General features: G+C 44.6%; 1 protein-coding gene across 1 annotated transcript in view; it reads left to right on the top strand.

Annotated features, from left to right (window-relative positions):
* Window positions 1–20,292, top strand: part of COL22A1 (collagen type XXII alpha 1 chain) — a 513,833-nt gene that overhangs the window by 284,399 nt on the left and 209,142 nt on the right. Inside the window, exons 21-24 of the mRNA XM_040355007.1 lie at window positions 1,238–1,291; window positions 5,332–5,385; window positions 13,931–13,984; window positions 16,029–16,082. Of these exons, the coding sequence (XP_040210941.1) occupies window positions 1,238–1,291; window positions 5,332–5,385; window positions 13,931–13,984; window positions 16,029–16,082 (216 nt within the window). The remainder of the gene's footprint in view (window positions 1–1,237; window positions 1,292–5,331; window positions 5,386–13,930; window positions 13,985–16,028; window positions 16,083–20,292) is intronic.

The raw sequence follows: 20,292 nt of genomic DNA, 5'->3' as shown, positions 1-20,292 counted from the left end.
GTTTAGGAGATATTCCCCTGTATCAGCATTTGCCAACGTCATCAGCACATGCGCACTGAAGCAATGGCACATCCTAATGTGCTAGTGTGCCGTTACCCGCGGCTCCTGCACGCACACATGCAACTTTAATTTCCACTGTCCTCAGTCACAGTACTAACATGGCATGCACAAATTAGTGTTCCATGATAATAAATGTAATGACTCCAGTAACTCCAGTCTCAATTCACAAATCACAAATAAAGATCTTTATTTTCAAATCTCATTGGACTGAGCTGAAAAAAACTGTCACTTTTTTAACAAAAAGGAATCCTAATCTCGGTGTGTTAGCGCTGCAATTTGAGCTTTATGGGCCAGATTCAGAAAGCCGCGCGCAAAGTTGCGGCGGCGTAACTTTTCTTATTTACATTAAGCAACCGCATCTTGACACGCAAGTGCTGTATTCACAAAGCACTTGCATGTTAAGTTGCGGGCGGCGTAGCGTAAATTGGGCGGCTTAATTCAAAATATGCGGGTAGGGGGCGTCTCCTATTTAAATTGGGCGAGTCCACGCGCCGAACGTACTGCGCATGCGCCGGCCTTACAAAAATCCCAGTGCGCACGCTCCGAATTATGACGGTGTTTCCGACGTGAACGTAATCGTCGTAAATCCCCATTCACGGACGAGTTACGCAAACAACGTAAAAATTTTCAAATTTCCCGCGGTCACGACGTCCATATAGGATGCGCCTGCTTTGGGCAGCCTTATCTTTACGCCAGGAAAACCCAAAACGTAAACAGCGTAAAGTGACTGCGTCGGGCCCGCGTACGTTAGTGAATTGGCGTATCTCGCTGATTTACATATTCTCGGCGTAAATCAGCGAGAACGCCCCCCAGCGGCCATTTTAAAATTGCAGTTAAGATCCGACGGTGTAATACAATTGCGCCTGTCAGATCTTTGCTGCAAACCGGCTTATCTTGTTTTCTGCATACAGAAAAACAGATAAGCCGGCGCAAAGTGTGAGTTATGCCGGCGTATCACTGATACGCCGGCATAACTCTTTCTGAATCTGGCCCTATGTGTTTATTATATATAGATTTTAGATTCTGTTTCATTTTAAGTCTATTTTATTTTTTTAGTGTAATATCCGGGTGCAGTTACTTAACACCTGCTTCCTCTATTGATTAACTTTGTGTTCTTGTCTTCCTGCAGTTGTACTGCTATATACTGTTATATAATATTCCTTTCATGTCTTTACAGGGCGCTCCTGGGCCGCGAGGACCTCAGGGGCCTCTGGGACCACCTGGACCGTCTGTAAGTGAATAATAAAAAGTGTTTTAATCAATTTATAATCAAAGGTTTATTTCAAAATAAACTATCAAAAATAAAGCTGGATTTCCAAGATACAATAATCAATTCTCATAGAATAAGTATATAAGTAAGATGTCTTTCATTCAAATATCCCCATTCAAAGTCCAGGACATCATATGACAGCCTTGGGTGGGAAGTGGTTACATTTCTTCAATGACACCACCCAATTTTTTTATTTCTATTTTCTACACTGTCCCCAACAAACTACTGTGTCTCTGCTCTCCCTCACTGTTCCCAACCCAGCTCCAGTGTCTCTGTCTTCTTTACTGTCTCCTCCAGAGTCCTGTGTCTCTGCTTTCCATCACTATCTCTGTCCACCTCCTGTGTCAGCCTTCTTCACTGTCTCCACCCAACTACTTTGTTTCTGCTCTTCTTCCCTTTCCCACCCAATGCTTGGGTCTCAGCTCTCCTCCAATGTACTATGTTTCTTCCCCAGTCCCCCAAATGATTTGAGGGTATCAGTAGAGTGTTCTCCAGGCTTGGGAAGATGTTCCTGATTCTCTACATAGATCTGTAGTCATCACTGGAGGGACCACCAGCAGGTGGAAGGAGGTCCTGATTCCTCTGTATAAATCTTAAGTCATCACTAGAGGGACCACCAGCGGAGTAAGGAGGTCCTGATTCCTCTATATGGATTTTATATCACTAGGGGGATCACCAGCAGGAGGAAGGAGGTCCTGATTCCTCTATATAGATCTTTATATCACTAGAGGGGTCACCAGCAGGAGGAAGGAGGTCCCGATTCCTCTATATAGATCTTTAGATCACTAGAGTGATCACCAGCAGGAGGAAGGAGGTCCCGATTCCTCTATATAGATCTTTATATCACTAGAGGGGTCACCAGCAGGAGGAAGGAGGTCCCGATTCCTCTATATAGATCTTTAGATCACTAGAGTGATCACCAGCATGATGAAGGAGGTCCTGATTCCTCTATATAGATCTTTAGATCACTAGAGGGGTCACCAGGAGGAGGAAAGAATTCCTGATTCCTCTATATAGATCTTTACTGTATATCACTAAATGGGGTCACCAGCAGGAGGAAGGAGGTCCTGATTCCTCTATATAGATCTCTGGTTATCACCAGAGGGATCACCAGGAGTAGGTCAGAGGTCCTGATTCCTCTATATCAATCTTTAAATCACTAGAGGGATTACCAGCAGGAGGAACAAGGTTCTGATTCCTTTATAAAGATCTTTATATCACTAGAGGGGTCACCAGGGGGAAGGAGGTCCTGATTCATCAATATAGATTTTTAGTTAGACCTCATATGGAATACCGTGTGCAGTTCTGAAGGCCTCACTTACAATAATAAGAGGTATTCAGCGCTGGAAAAAAATTAGTGTAAAAAAAACTATGCAAGCCAGTACTAAGGATAAATTCATAAAAATTTCCCAAAGCAAATATAAAGTGAAAACAGTGCAGCGCAAACAAGGAAAAAAAACCATAAACCATAATATATTAAAATAATTAGTTCATAGACAGAAAGAATCCATGTGAAGAAAAAGTCCATATATAAAGGTGAAAAAAATCCAATCGATTTTCTATCATGAAGTGCAGGTGAATATGGATGACCAAAGCAATATCCTCCATCGTGCAAAAGATGGCCTCTCACCTTTCATATTCGACCTTAAAAGGTCACTGGGCATATAAATAACAACCACAAAATCCTAGTGAGAAGTCCATGAGATGATTGGCAACTCAATATCGCAAACAACTGTTCCAGCAGTAAACTCCACCATAAAAGACAAAAGAGAGGAGATCTAGTGCTCTCTATTTACGAAAGTTTAATGGGATGATACACTTAAAATATAGAACTCACATGTAATGACACTCCAAAATCTGAGTGTCAGCTGATTGAGCATGCAGCGCAATGCAAAGACAAGCAGGCACCGGCGATCGCGGGTGATGTCCTGCGTGGCTCCTCCCCCCGTACACGTTACGTCCCGTGGGCGGGACTTCTTCTGCGTGGGGCAGGTAAACACCAGTTGTGATTTTAAAGCCTCACTTACAAACAGATTTTGATGAGCTAGAATGATTCCAGAGACGGGCAACAACAATGATGCATTGTCAGGGATAAAACATATCAGTAGAGACTGCAGGAACCTTGGGCCAGATTTACAAAAGAGATACGACGGCGTATCTCCTGATACGCCGTCGTATCTCTGAGATACGATTGTCGTATCTATGCGCCTGATTCATAAAATCAGTTCCGCATAGATAGCCCTAAGATCCGACAGGTGTAAGTGACTTACAAGTCGGATCTTAGGATGCAATTCTAGGCCGGCCGCTAGGTGGCGATTCCATTGCGTTCGGCGTAGAATATGCAAATTACTAGTTATGCCGATTCACGAATGTCCGCTTTGCCCGTCGATGTAAATTTATGCTGTTTCCATAGAGATGCATCGCGTAAAACTAAACATGCCCTCTAGGTGGTCTAACCAATGTTAAGTATGGCCGTCGTTCCCGCGTCTAGTTTTTAAATTTCACGTCGTTTGCGTAAGTCGTCTATGAATGGCGCTGGACGCCATTTACGTTAACGTTGAAACCAATGACGTCCTTGCGACGTCATTTAGCGCAATGCACGTCGGGAAATTTTAGGGGGCTTGCGCCGGGCGGATTTACGCTACGCGGCCGCAAGTTTACAGGTAAGTGCTTTGTGAATCAAGCACTTACGCTGTAAACTTGCGGCGGTGTAACGTAAATGGGATACGTTATGCTGCCGCAGCGTAACGCTTTTGTATGTGAATCTGGCACCTAATTTGTATAGTCTGGAGGGAAAAAGGGGAGACATGACTTATAACTTTAAAGACATGAGAGGTGTGAATAAGGTTCAGGGGGGCAGTGTTTCCAGTATAAAGCTAAGATCAAGAACACAGGGACATGACCTCAATCTAACAATAGGAAAGTTCAAAACTAACATTAGAAAGTATTATTTTACTAAAAGAGTAGCTGATGCTTGGAATAGACATCAAGCATAGGTAGTGAATCGGAGTCAGTCAACAGTAGGTGGATTTAAACATGCCTGGGACAAACATAAATGTACACGCAGACAAAAAAAGGTTAAACATAAAACAAAATGTAAAACAAAATAGGCAAGCTCAATAGACCTCTTGATCCTTTTTGCCATTACTCATCCCATGTTTATGAAATTCTTTAAAAAGGAAGTAAACCCATCCATTTAAGTTTCAAAAATCAGTTACATTTGCGGCACGTGCCAGAAATTAAAGCGGGAGTTCACCCGAAAAAAAACTTTTAACATTAGATTGAGGCTCGTTTTGTCTAGGGGAATCGGGTGTTTTACCGTTACCGTTACGTTACGAAGCCGTACTTACCGTTTTAGAGAGCGATCTTCTCCGCCGCTTCCGGGTATGGTCTTCGGGGCTGGGCGTTCCTATTTGATTGACAGGCTTCCGACGGTCGCATACAGCGCGTCACGAGTCGCCGAAAGAAGCCGAACGTCGGTGCGGCTCTATACGGCGCCTGCACACCGACGTTCGGCTACTTTCGGAAAATCGTGACGCGATGTATGCGACCGTCGGAAGCCTGTCGGAAGGCTGTCAATCAAATAGGAACGCCCAGTCCCGCAGCCCATACCCGGAAGCGGCGGAGAAGATCGCTCTCTAAAACAGTAAGTAATGCTTTGATTGTAAAAAAAACACCCGATTCCCCTAGAAAAAATGAGCATGAATCTAAGGTTAAAAAAAAAGGTTTTTGGGTGAACCTCCACTTTAAACACTCCCATTGGTTGTGCTCTCAACCAAATGGTAAAATCACCCAATGGCTGGTGTCATACCTGATCACATGTGCAACATCATGGTAGTTGTAGATTAAACAGAAGCCAAGATGGCTGCTTCCTTGGCTGAAAACGATAGGCGGGTTTACTTCCACTTTAAGTACCATATTGTCACTAAATGAAAACCATGATTTCTGAAAAAACTTTTGAAAATGTTTCTAATACTGTAAAAATAACTCTCTCTCTATAGGGACCAGAAGGCTCCAAGGGGAGTGCCGGTCTCCCAGGACTTGAAGGACAGCGGGTAAGCCAAACTCTTTTTTTATATCCATTGTGGCCATCTGTTGGTTAAAGTGGAACCAACTAGTAGAAGACTACTAGCATTCATAAAAAAAGGGATATACTCCAGAGATAAAACTATAATCCTGCCACTTTATAAAATCCTGGTTTTAGCCATATCTGGAGTATTCCATCCAACTCTGGTCACCAATCCTCAGGAAGGATGTGCTAGAACTGGAGAGAGTCCAGAGGAGGGCAACAAAGTTAATACGGGGACCTCAATTATGAGGAACGGCTACAAGCGCTAAATTTATTCTCCCTGGAGAGGAGATATGAGAGCGATATACAAACATCTCAATGGCGATCCCAGCGTAGGTAGGAAACGTTTCAGTCTCAGGGAGTGTAAGTAGATACGAGGCCCGCACAATGAGGAGGAAAAGCGGTTTAACCTTAACTTAAGCTCCGGACCATTATGCAGGTAAAGGACCTGGCCCCTTTTTGCGATTCGGCACTGCGTCGCTTTAACTGACAATTGCGCGGTCATGCGATGTGTCTCCCAAACAAAATTGGCGTCCTTTTTTCCCCACAAATAGAGCTTTCTTTTGGTGGTATTTGATCACCTCTGCGATTTTTATTTTTTGCGGTTTAAACAAAAATAAAGCGATAATTTTGAAAAAAAATCAATGGGCCAGATTCACGTACATGCGCCTATCTTTAGGCGGGCGTAGCGTATCTCAGAAACACTATGACGCCGAAAGTTAGAAAGGCGAGTACTGTATTCACAAAGAAGTTGCGCCTTTAGTTATGGCGGCGTAGCGTATATCGGGCGGCGTAAGCCCGCCTAATTCAAAAGAGGCTGGTTGGGGCGTGTTCTATGCTAACTAATCGTGACCCCACGTATTTGACGTTTCTTACAAACGGCGCATGCACCGTCCGTGAAAGAATCCCAGTGCGCATGCTCCAAATTACCCCGCAAATCGTCAATGCTTTAGACGTGAACGTAACTTACGCACAGCCCTATTCGCGATTTACGCAAACGACGTAAAACGTAATAAATTGGACGGTGGCCCGACGTCCATACTTAACATTGGCTACGCCTCATAGAGGCAGGGGTAACTTTACGCTGGAAAAAGCCTTACGCAAACGACGTAAAAAAATGTCGGACGTATGTTTCTGAATCGGCGTATCTACCTAATTTGCATATTCAACGCGGAATTCTAGGGAAGCGCCCCTGGCGGTCAGCTTAAATATTACACCCTAAGATACGACGGCGTAGGAGACTTACGCCGCTCTTTTCTAGGCAACATTGAGGCGTATCTGATTCTATGAATCAGACGCCGAAATGCGATGGCCCGCATTCGGAGTACGACGGCATATCTGGAGATACGCCGTCGTAAGTCTTTGTGAATCCAGGCCAATATTTTTTACTTTTTGCTAAAATAAATATCTTGAAAAAATGTATAAAAAAAAAAAATTCTCCTCAGTTTAGGCCGATACGTATTCTTCTACATATTTTTTTTTTTAAATTGCAATAAGCGTTTATTGATTGGTTTGGGCAAAAGTTATAGCGTTTACAAAATAGGGGGTAGTTTTATATAATTTTTATTAATCATTTTTTTTTACTAGTAATGGCGACGATCAGCGATTTTTTTTCGTGACTGCCACATTATGGCGGACACATCAGACACTTTTGACACATTTTTGGCACCATTGTCATTTTCACAGCGGAAAGTGCTATAAAAATGCACTGATTACTGTGAAAATGACAATGGCACTAGGGGGATAAAGGGGTTAAGTGTGCCCTGAATTGTGTTTCTTACTGTAGGGGGGCGTGGCTGGATGTGTGACGTCACTGATCGTCGTTCCCTATGACAGGGAACAGACAATCAGTGACAAGCCACAGAGAAGAACAGGGAAGGTTTGTTTACACTCACCTCTCCCCGTTCTTCAGCTCCTGTGATCCGATCGCGGGACACAGGCAGCGATCGGGTCCCACGGGCGTGGTCATGGAGCTTTGGAACGGGTCGCGAGCGTGCTGCCGGTGGCGTGCGCATGACCAAGGCTGGGCACTTAAAGGGCAACGTACTTGCCTGTGCCCAGCTGTGACATTCTGCCGACGTATATCAGAGTTAGGCGGGCCTTAAGTGGTTAAGCTGCGTAGGTTTTTTTTTACTGTCAGGGTGGCAAGGATGTGGAACTCTCTTCCACAATTGGTGGTGTCAGCAGGAAGTACTGATAGTTTTAACAGACACTTGGACTTGCATCTTAGTGAACATAATATACAGGGATATGGGAAATAATTATCGACATGAACACACACCCACACAGGTTGAACCGGATGGACTAGTTTCTCTATTCAACCTTACCAATTATGAAACTATAATGCCGCATACACACGGTCGGAATTTCCGACAACAAATATTCGATGGGAGCTTGTTGACGGAAATTTACGACCGCGTGTAGGCTCCACCGGACATTTGCTGTCGGAATTTCCGACAACAAAAATTTGAGAGCTGGTTCTCAAATGTTTCCGACAACAAAACTTGTTGTCGGAAATTCCGAGCGTGGGTACACAATTCCGATGCACAAAACTCCACGTACTCTCGGAATCAAGCATAAGAGCCGCACTGGCTATTGAACTTCATTTTTCTTGGCTCGTCGTACGCGTTGTACGTCACCGCGTTCTTTACGTTCGCAATTTCCGACAAGATTTGTGTGACCGTGTGTATGCAAGTGTGTTGAGCCAACATCGGAAATGTCCGATCGTGTGTACGCGGCATTAGTGTTTTTACTGTGTAATATTTGGGTTGGTTAGTGTGACAGACCTAGCTGTGACAGAGGCTTTTGGAGAGGACTGAATGTGAGCCTCTTGCCTTCCGATTATAGGCCAGGGCCTTAAAACAGGAAGGCGGATGGGTTATCCCGGCAGACAGACCTGGAACGTTAAGACTACTTTTCCAACATCCTCGAGTTGACCCGTTTGGGGTCCCACTGTGGCTGTTGCACTGTTTCTCAGGGGGGAGTATTGTCATGGACCTTGGAATACTGAAGTGTTTGAATCTGTTACACAGTGGGGGGTCTTCTGCCCTGTCTTAAGGCTAACCCCCCCCCCCCCATCCCTCCAGACGGCTCCATGGTCTGGAGGAAAAGCATTGTTCTGTGTTTGGCTGTTTGTGTACTTTGATTGCCCCCTGGGGCTTCTGTCTCATTACACATAGCAGTCCTCCTATTCAAGCTATCGGACCAATCCCTGCTGACCCTGTTTCAAGTCCTCATTTGCATGGCTAAGAGGACTTAATTGAGAACTACAATGTACTTTACAATTGACCAATAGGAAAGCGGTTGTTGGAGGCGGGGTGTTCAAACTGCTGTATAAAAGTGTGTTGTGTGCATCCAATAAAGGAGTTTCCTTTTTGAACTTACATACAGCCTGCCTGGTGTTTGTACTGATGGATTTCGAACGGCACAGTAGTTCGAATCCCGGAGCCTCGGATGACCGAACCATCAGACGTTGCGATCTGCAATCTGATTCAATAGTAGCAGAGGAGTGTCGGGGGAGTGGAACCGAGCGAGCAAGGGTTTCGTTACAGTTAGGTTCCTCAAAAATGCTTTACTTGTCATCAGGCAAGAAGCTCCATCTAAAAATAATTCCAGTGTGATAGAACAGGTCTTATCAGCAGTTTGTTTGGCGGCCAGTCAAGCCCCGATCAAGGGGGCTCTTGGACCCCTGAAACACGTGTGGTGCTTCAATTCCAATTCTTTCTTCACTTGGGCCAGAGTCCTCATTTAACTGTATTGAGAAAAGCTGCAAAGCATAGTATCAGGACTCAAGTACTCACCGAGACCGAAATGCTGAGGGCGGCTCACCTTTACGACCCAGCACGCCCGCCCCCTGAAGTTGAGACAGGAGGCAGAGGCACAAGGAGGTACCGGTGCCAGCGGGATAGAAGAACTTGATGGCGACTGTGGTAGGCAGCAGCAGATCCTGCAGGGCGGCAGCCAGAGACAGGAGACAGATGGAGATTGGTCCAGAATGCGGGTTCAGTTCAAGTTCAAGGGACAGGCAGAGACAAGTCCGAGGTGCAAGCCAGGGTTCAGGGTCAGGAGACAGCAGCAGATCCGGGTCACAGGCCAAAGGTCAAGGTTAGGAGAACACAGCGAAGTCAGAGGCAGGCCGAGGTCAAGTTCCAAGAGAGATCTAAGTCGGGAGGAATTCCGGGTCAAAGGCACAGAGGAACAGCAACAGGAACACATATGAGCTGATGATAAACCAGCAACCTGTCTAAAGACAGGGGCTGGTTTAAATAGGGCGGTCATGCCTCTGATTGGCCCCAAGAAGGTGCGCGCCTGTGCACGCGCTCGTGCACGCGCCGGGCCGCGCACTGCGCACACGCCCAGGTATTCATCAGAGCGCAGATCTACCGTGCATGCATGCTGCACGGAGGCCAGCAGAGCTGGGACCCTGACACATAGCGTCTTATGAAGTATGAGAGCTAATAAAACTTGCTTTTATATCTTTTTATTACCGAATAAGAAAGTTCTCAGCTTTAAGGATAAGAGAAATGAATTTCAATCCGCTTATTCAAGTGGAAACTGATTTCGGCCTCCTGGCCGCGAGCTCGCTGCCTTTCCGCCGAAGGTTTCCCGCGCTGAGAAATGTGTGTTGAGTGCTGAGCGCGGGGGATACGACGGCCGGTAATGGGCCATACGACTCCATTGAGCTCTCGTCTGTGTTTTTGGCACCCTGTTAATGGATGTCATTACGGGATAGATACGGCGTTGTCTAATGAGGATTTTTTTTTTCTTTAGCACAAATAAGTGGTGGCTGGCAGAGATTCAATTCTGCCCAATCTGTGAGCATTCTGGATCCTGGCGGCATTTAAAGGATCTTTTGTGTTCTAATTGAAATTTCGCTAAGTGTCTCAGATGACTGCTTATGAAAAAGAGATTTTAATGTCCCTTTCTTGTTCTTTTATTCCATATTTGAAATGATTCTTTTGTTATCAGGGAACAGGTTGTAGGAGCTCCATGATCCAAATAACGCAAAAGAAGAGGAATTGCAATATGTCATAATAGAAATCGTCCTATTCATCTAAACAGGCAATAGTATACAGTGCCTGCTGAGCTTACACGCTGACTTCTCCTGGAACACAATGTCACTTCTGAACTGTTCTACATCTATAAGAATAAAGTTATTCCAGCACTGCCCCTGCAGGAGCTGCTGGCAGGGGCGGACTGACAACTCATGGGGCCCCCGGGCCACAAAAGATTATCGGGCCCCCAGGCTTACAGATGGGCATCAGGCCAGGAGGCAGTGCAGAGGTGGTGCAGCTAAAATCTTGGGATTTTCACATCAGAAGCATGTCGGTATCGGACATATCAGGGACAGATGTAAAAAAACACAGATTTGTACATACTGTCCCTGGTTTTACTGAGCCTGGCTTCCCTGATGGGGCCCCCTAGTGGCATGGGGCCCTCGGGCAGTGCCCGAGTGCTCGAATGGTCAGTCCGCCCCTGCCTGCTGGTATCTGATTGGTTCTCCTACCGCTATCAGCGGTGACCTGTGCTGGGCTGCACCTGACAATACACCAACAGTGTCCAATGGCAGCTATTGTGCTTTGGTCACGTCAGTCTTTTTTTATGATTTATTTGTTCTATACTGTAAACTTGTAGAGGGTTGGGGTTACAGGTTACCCAAAAATAGCAAATATCCCAGGTCTTCAAAAAAAAAAAAATGTGGCTCTAATTTCTTTAGTAGCAGCCTCCATTAATAACAAATACGTGGTGGCTCAAACGTTCAGTAGGAGACTCCCAGTAACACCAAATGGATGGCGGCTTGAATAATTAGTAGTAGACTCTCAGTAATAATAAATGGATGACGGCTCAAATGTTCAGTAGAAGCCTCCTAATAATAACAAATGGATGGTGGCTTGAATGTTCAGTACCAGCCTCCTAGTAATGACAAATGGATGGTGGCTTGAATGTTCAGTACCAGCCTCCTATTAAAAACAAGTGGATTGTGGCTCGAATGTTAAGTAGCAGCCTCTTAGTAATATCAAGTGGATGACGGCTTGAATGTTCAGTAGCAGCCTCCTAATAATAACAAATGGATGGCGGCTTGAATGTTCAGTACCAGCCTCCTATTAAAAACAAGTGGATGATGGTTCGAATGTTGAGTAGCAGCCTCTTAGTAATATCAGATGGATGGCGGCTCAAATGTTCAGTAGCAGCCTCCTATTAATAACAAATGGATGGTGGCTCAAATGTTCAGTAGCAGCCTCCTAGTAATACCAAATGGATAATGACTCGAATGTTGAGTAGTAGCCTTGTAGTAATAACAAATGGATGGTGGTTTGAATGTTCATTAGTAGCCTCCCAGTAACAACAATGGATGGTGGCTCTAATGTTCATTAGCAGGCTCCCAGTAATAACACATGGATGGCATCTGGATGTTTGGTGGAAGCCTCCCAGTATTACCAAATAGTTGGAGGCTCAAATGTTCAGTAGCAGCCTCCTAGTAATAACAAATGGATGGCGTTTGGATGTTTGGTAGAAGCCTCCCAGTAATAACAAATGGTTGGAGGCTCAAATGTTCAGTAGAAGCCTCCTAGTAATATCAAATGAATGGGGTCTCGAATGTTCAGTAGTAGCCTCCTAGTAATAACAAATGGATGGTGGTTTGAATGTTCATTAGTAGCCTCCTAGTAACAACAATGGATGGTGGCTCTAATGTTCATTAGCAGCCTCCCAGTAATAACAAATGGATGGGGTCTCGAATGTTCAGTAGAAGCCTCCTAGTAATATCAAATGGATGGGGTCTCGAATGTTCAGTAGTAGCCACCCAGTATTATCAAATAAGTGGTGGCTCGACTGTTGAGTAGCAGCCTCCCAGTATTAACAAATAAATGGGGGTTCAAATGTTCAGTAGTAGCCTTTCAGTAATACCAAATGGTTAAAACAAGAAATTGGTCGCACACTGGAACTCCAAATTATCTTGATGTCATCTTTATTGTCAAAAGGGTCAGACAGATACAGGCAATGGTAGACACGTTTCACAAGCGATAGCTTGCTTGTTCACAACAATATCAAATGGTTGGTGGCTAGAATGTTGCGTAGCAGCCTCCCAGTATTACCAAATACATGGCTGCTCAATGTTCAGGAGCATCCTCCCAGTATTACCAAATAGGTGGTGGCTTGAATGTTGAGTAGCATCCTCCCAGTAATAATAAATGGGTGGCGACTTAAATGTTCAGTAGCAGGCTCCTAGTAATATCAAAATGGATGGCGGCTCGAATGTTAAGTAGCAGTCTTTCAGTAATACAAAATCGATGGTGGCTCGAAAGTTGAGTAGCAGCTTCCTAGTAATAACAAATAGATGGCGTCTCAAATGTTCAGTAGCAGCCTCCCAGTATTACCATATAGGTGGTGGCTCGAATGTTGAGCAGCCTCCCAGTATTAACAAATGGATGGGGCTTCAAATGTTCAGTAGTAGCCTTTCAGTATTACCAAATAGGTGGGGGCTCGAATGTTGAGTAGCAGCCTCCCAGTAATAACAAATAGCAGTGGACAGATACTGTCCACTGCTCTAATGACCCTATCTTCTGCCCTACTGATACTGTCCACTGCTCTACTGACCCTATCTTCTGCCCTGCTGATTCTGTCCACTGCTCTACTGACCCTATCTTCTGCCCTACTGATTCCGTCCATTGCTCTACTGACCCTATCTTTTGCCCTACTGACACCGTCCACTGCTCTACTGACCCTATCTTCTGCCCTACTGACACCGTCCACTGCTCTACTGACACTATCTTCTCCCCTACTGACACCGTCCACTACTCTACTGACCCTATTTTCTGCCCTACTGATTCTGTCCACTGCTCTACTGACCCTATCTTCTGCCCTACTGATTCTGTCCACTGCTCTACTGACCCTATCTTCTGCCCTACTGACACCGTCCACTGCCTTATTGATACGGTCCACTGCTCTACTGACTGACACCATCCACTGCTCTACTGACCCCATTCTCTGCCCTACTGACATTGTCCACTGCTCTATTGACCCCATCTTCTGCACTACTGACAATATCCACACACTGTCCACTGCCATACTGACACCATCTACTGCCCTGCTAACACTTTCCACTTTTAAGTTCATACTTTTGCAGTGACATTTGTTTTATTATTTATTTTTATATATTTTTTATATTTTTCTACGTTTTCCTTACTATTTAGTTAGACCTTGTTGCTAGTTAATAAGGGTACCGTACCCTGGTGATCTGTCAGATAAATCTCCACCTCTCAACGGTTGCTCCAGGGTACCCAATTGAATTGGAGAAGTCCAACATGTCAGAATGTGGAGAGTTTCTCCAAAATTATTTGAATTACCATCTCAATAGGTAAATAAAGATCTGAAAATACTCTTTTAGACGTTTGGAGTATCTTGGCACACAGTGAAATCGGCAGGTGGTAGGGTGGTAGTGGGGGCACAAGTCAACTTTTGCATGTATATATATATATAATATATTTTTTTTTTTCAATGTGTTGAAATGTAACAATTTTTTTCTTTGCCAGGGAGAAAAAGGAGAGGGTGGTCTGCCTGGAGTGGACGGGGAACCGGGTGTTGCGGTAAGTGACATGAAGCCTCTTCTCATGGTGTCACATCATACATGGCGGGTGTTGTCATAGACTCCTATGGAGCCTTTTTGAAGTGAGGCAAGGCAAACAGTGTGAACAGGATTGTAAGGTAACTGTTTTATTTAGTGACAAGGGCTTTGATTGGCATTTAGAGTGCTTTAAAAAAAAAGCGTGCCCAATGCCACATTTTATAGTAAGTGCAAATGAGCCCTTAATGTGTTTTATCATGTGGGAATATCTCTCCATTCTATCCACATTTACAATTGTATCCATCCGGCTCGGGAATTTCTCTCCTTACCCTTGTGCTCCCTCTAGTGTTCAAATATCAGAATGTTAGAAATCCTCCTTTCACCACCCTCTGCCATTGTAAATAATGGAATAATTATTCCGCCCGGCCCCCCCCGCTGTGACTCACTGTATTATGTATGCTCATCCCACAGCAATTAAATCTTCATTTTTTGTATTAATCACACATTTCTAATGATAAATAGGTAGTATTTATTTTAAAACTGCAAGACGTGAAATGTTTAATCATTTTAATTGCTGTAATGTAGGTCTATGGTAGGTCGTTATCTGAGTCACACAAATAATCATTTTACTGCTGTAGAAGCTTGTAAATGTCGTGTTACTGAAGGGAGGTTTTATTTCTAAAGAAAGACTTTGATTTACCTAGAACTAACCAAAGCAGATTCCTAATGTGGCGGATAGATAGGTAGATAGATAGATAGATAGATAGATAAACTTAGATTATTTTTTTCTTTATATATTAAACATAGAGAGATACATACATTATGGGGCAGATACGCTACGCCACCGTACCTTAACTGGCTTTAGTTCGAATCCTTAAAGATTTTGCGCCGTAAGTTACGGTGGCATAGTCTATCTCTGGCGGCGTAATTCAAATCGGCGATTAGGGGGCGTGTTTCATTTAAATGAAGCGCGTCCCCGCGCCGAATGAGCTGTGCATGCGCCGTCCCTAAATTTCCCGCCGTGCATTGCGCTAAATGACGTCGCAAGGACGTCATTTTTTTTAACATAGACGTGAATTACGTCCATCCCGATTCACGGACGACTTACGCAAAAAATAAAAAAAATTCAAAATAAACGCGGGAACGACGGCCATACTTAACATGGAAGGTCTAACTATACGCGACGAAATACCAGCTTTAACTATACGCCGGAAAAAGCCGACTAGAGACGCCATAAAAAAATGCGCCAGCCGCTCGTACGTTCGTGGATCGTCGGAAATAGCGAATTTGCATATCCGACGCGGAAAACGATGTGAACGCCACCCAGCGGACGCCGAAGAATTGCATCTTAGATCCGAAGGCGTATGAAGACGTACACCTGTCGGATCTTACCCAGATGCCGTTGTATCTTGTTTTGAGGATTCAAAACAACGAAACGACGTGGGTAATTTGAAAGTACGCCGGCGTATCAGTAGATACGCCGGCGTACTCGCTCTTCGGATCTGCACCATATTGTATGGATAGATAGATACATACATAGATACATACATACATACATACATGCTTTATACATACATTGTATTTAATAAAAGTAGAAGTATAGATAAACATTGATAGATGATTACACACACTTCACAATGATCACATCTAATCTCCTGTTTCATAAGTTGGCCAAACACGGATCACAATGGTTCATCAGGAACCGACCAAATTCCAATCCATGTTCCCGTTCATGTGTTGTGTTGAGTGCCGTCTCCCTGTCCAATGTGGCCTTGTATTGGAGGCGTCCATCTGGATTAGTCAGTTGGCACGGTACCTGTGACCTACTTATATATCATTCTCCATGATGTCACATGTTCATGATATATCGTACCATTGTACCAACTTCACCACTGATATTACCTTTAATCAGAGACAATTTTAGTGACCAGACCTAGACTGAAGATGAGGAAGAACCTTTGTGAAGTTCATATACTTCTGTCTGGCAGGGAAAACAAGAACATCTCTGTTCAGTTGAGAAGTCAATGCACTATACCTGTAATAATCTGCTCCTGCTTTAATTTCAGGGTCCTCCTGGGCCAGTTGGCATTGGTGGACCACCGGGTGAAACGGGTCTCCAGGTATGTATGAATTGTTGTTGTTATTATTATTATTATTATTATTATTATATAATGATCTGTGCTTCAGTGCATGAAAAGCTGTCCATGCCACTGGTCAACTGGCCCAACCCTGTGCCCCATGTCTCCTCCCATCACCTTGAGCCCCATGTCTCTTCCCATCACCCTGAGGCCCATATCTCCTCCCATCACCCTGAGGCTCATGTCTCTTCCCATCACGCTGAGCCCCATGTCTCCTCCCATCACCCTGAGGTCCATATCTCCTCCCATCACCCTGAGGTCCATATCTCCTCCCATCACCCTGAGGTCCATATCTCCTCCCATCACCCTGAGCCCTGTGTCTCCTGCCATCACCCTGAGCCCCGTATCTCCTGCCATCACCCTGAGCCCCATGTCTCCTCCCATCACCCTGAGCCCCATGTCTCCTCCCATCACCCTGAGCCCCATGTCTCCTCCCATCACCCTGAGCCCCATGTCTCCCCCCATCACCCTGAGCCCCATGTCTCCTCCCATCACCCTGAGCCCTATATCTCCTCCCATCACCCTGAGCCCCATGTCTCCTCCCATCACCCTGAGGCCCATATCTCCTCCCATCATCCTGATCCTTATGTCTCCTCCCATCACCCTGAGCCCCGTGTCTCCTGCCATCACCCTGAGCCCCATATCTCCTCCCATCACCCTGAGCCCCATGTCTCCTCCCATCACCCTGAGCCCCATATCTCCTCCCATCATCCTGATCCTTATGTCTCCTTCAATCACCATGAGCCCCATGTCTCCTCCCATCACCCTGAGCCCCGTGTCTCCTCCCATCACCCTGAGCCCCATGTCTCCTCCCATCACCCTGAGCTCCATGTCTCCCCCCCATCACCCTGAGCTCCATGTCTTCCCCCATCACCCTGAGCCCCATGTCTCCCCCCATCACCCTGAGCCCCATGTCTCCTCCCATCACCCTGAGCCCTGTGTCTCCTCCCATCTTCCTGAGCCCCATGTCTCCTCCCATCACCCTGAGCCCCGTGTCTCCTCCCATCACCCTGAGCCCCATGTCTCCCCCCCCATCACCCTGAGCCCCATATCTCCTCCCATCACCCTGAGCCCGTGTCTCCTCCCATCACCCTGAGCCCCGTGTCTCCTCCCATCACCCTGAGCCCCGTGTCTCCTCCCATCACCCTGAGCCCCATGTCTCCCCCCCATCACCCTGAGCCCCATATCTCCTCCCATCACCCTGAGCCCCATGTCTCCTCCCATCACCCTGAGCCCCGTGTCTCCTCCCATCACCCTGAGCCCCATATCTCCTCCCATCACCCTGAGCCCCATGTCTCCAAAAGTTTTTACCTGATTTTACTGTGTTTTATATAATATAATTAAGATATATCAAGAATAATAATAAAAAAATAATTATTATTATTATTATTATTATTATTATTATTATTATTAGCATTATTAAGGATATTATTAGCATTATTATTATTCAGGATGTATTTAGTATATAATTCTACTTTTGCCTTATTTTGTTTATTGATTGGTCATCTACAAAATACCCGGGGGGGGGGGAGTCAAATATTTTTACCTGATTTAAGCTGTTTTTTATATAATATAATTAAGATATATCAATAATAATAATAATAAAACTAATAATAATAATAATAGTTATTATTATTATTATTATTATTATTATTATTGTTGTTGTTGTTAATATTAAGGATATTTTTATTGTTATTATTATCGTTATTATTATTCAGGATTTATTTAGTATATAATTCTACTTTTGTGTTATTTTGTTTATTGATTGGTCACCTACGAAATACCCGGGGGGGGGGGGGGGGGGTCAAACGTTTTTACCAGATTTGAGCTGTTTTTTATATAAAATAATTAAGATATATCAATAATAATAATAATAATTATTATTATTATTATTATTATTATTATTATTATAATTATTGTTGTTGTTATTAAGAATATTATTATTGTTATTATTATTATCGTTATTATAATTCAGGATTTATTTAGTATATAATTCTACTTTTGTGTTATTTTTTTTATTGGTTGGTCACCTACGAAATACCCGGGGGAGGTCAAACATTTTTTACCAGATTTTAGCTGTTTTATATATAATATAATTAAGATATTTCTATAATAATAATAATAATAATAATAATAATAATAATAATAATAATAATATAAATTATTAATATTATTGTTGTTGTTATTAAGTATATTATTATTGTTATTATTATCATCTTTATTATAATTCAGGATTTATTTAATATATAATTCTACTTTTTTTTATTGATTGGTCGCCTACGTAGTACACATTAATTACATTTTTTTCTCAGGCTTTTGGGTTGAGACACACATTATAGTTTTATGTGTGGTGGTGTTTACAATCTGAGTCTATGACGAATGAGATTCGGACAGATTATTAAACACTTGGCCTCTTCCAGGACCCAGCTGCACAGAGATATATTAATACATTACAGGCGTCAAACTCCCACACATCTGATTCATACAATAGATAATTCTGTGAGTACGGGGGCTCTAATGTTCACCTGTATAGACTTATGTCACATTGTGTGTTTGAGCTTTAAACTCTGTGACCAAGAACCCGATGGTCACTCTGATGGCTAGTACACACGACCGGTTTTTCTGTCGGATAATAAACCAACGGTTTTCCTGACAGAATTCCTCTCAGGCTGCCTTGCCTACACACGCTCAGACAAAAGTCCGCCCGTCTAAAGCGCGGTGACGTACAACACATACAGCGGGATTATAAAGGGGAAGTTCCATTCCAACGGCGCCACCCTTTGGGCTGCTTTTGCTGATCCTTATGTTAGTAAAAGTTTGGTGAGAGACGATTCGCGCTTTTCAGCCTTGAGCTTTTCAGTCCGTTATAGCGTGACAAATGTGCTATCTCCATTACAAACGCTAGTTTTACCAGAAAGAGCACTCTCGTCTCATACAGTACCTGTCGCAGAGAATGTGTTTCCAGCACGACCCCGACAACTAACGGCCAGGGTTGTCGGGAAGAGGCCCTGTCCTTATCAACATGGGGACAGGGTACTTTGGGGTGGGGGGGCCACAGGGCACCCCCTGCCCCAGAGCACCCCCCCCCATGTTGAGGGCATGCGGCCTGGTGCTCGCTCTCCCCACTCCTTTCCTGATCGGCCGGGCGGCGTGCTTGGATACGGGTTTGGTATGGATTGTGAGGGGTTCTCCTTACAATCCATACCAGACCTAAGGGCCTGGTATGCCCCTGGAGGGGAACCCATGCCGGTTTTTTATTTAAAATTTGGCGTGGAGTTCCCCCTCGTGATTTATACCAAACTCCGCGGCTAGAATTGGCGGGAATCCAAGTCGGATCCCCGTCGCTTCTATGACGGCTTTTTCCCATCGCAGCGAGCCGGCTCGGCGCTGGCTCCCACGACGGGGCTCGTAGGTGGTCAATCTCGCCGAGAAAGGGAGCGAGATTGACACAATATCGCGGTCACCTACTGTACTTGATTCTGAGCATGCATGGTTTTCTGCCCGTCGGAAAACCATACAGATGATTTTTGGCCTGACGGGAAAAAAGTGATCCTGCCCTCTTTTTTTGTCCGGCGGTTTTCCCGTTGGAAAAAAACGGTCGTGTGTATGAGGCATGACAGAGCTCCAGCATTTCTCTGTGGAGAGAAGAGAACCTTCCAGATGAACCACTATCTTTGCAGCACTCCACCTATAAGGCCTGTATGGTAGAGTGGCCAGATGGAAGTAAGAGCACATGACAAGCCCGCCTGGAGTTTGCCAAAAGACACCTGAAGGATTCTCAGACCATGAGAAACAAAATTCTCTGGTCTGATGAAACAAAAATTGAACTCTTTGGCCTGAATGGCAAGCGTCATGTCTGGAGGAAACCAGGCACCGCTCATCACCTGGCCAATACCATACCTATTGTGAAGCATGGAGGTGGCAGAATCACGCTGTGGAGATGTTTTTTAGTGGCAGGAACTGGGAGACTAGTCAGGGTTGAGGGAAAGATGAATGCAGCAATGTACAGAGACATCCTTGTTGAAAACCTGCTCCAGGGTGCTCTGGTCCTTAGACTGGGGTGAAGGTTCATCTTCCAACAGGACAAAGAAGAATGGGAGAAACTGCCCCAAAAATAGGTGTGCCAAGCTTGTAGCATCATACTCAGAAAGACCTGAGGCTGTAATTGGTGCCAATGGAGCTTCAACAAAAT

This window comes from Rana temporaria, chromosome 5 (assembly GCF_905171775.1).
Source record: "Rana temporaria chromosome 5, aRanTem1.1, whole genome shotgun sequence".
In the NCBI taxonomy this organism is placed as follows: domain Eukaryota; kingdom Metazoa; phylum Chordata; class Amphibia; order Anura; family Ranidae; genus Rana; species Rana temporaria.
The sequence above is the reverse complement of the archived record's forward strand: the minus strand, read 5'-3'. Positions and strand labels throughout refer to the sequence as shown.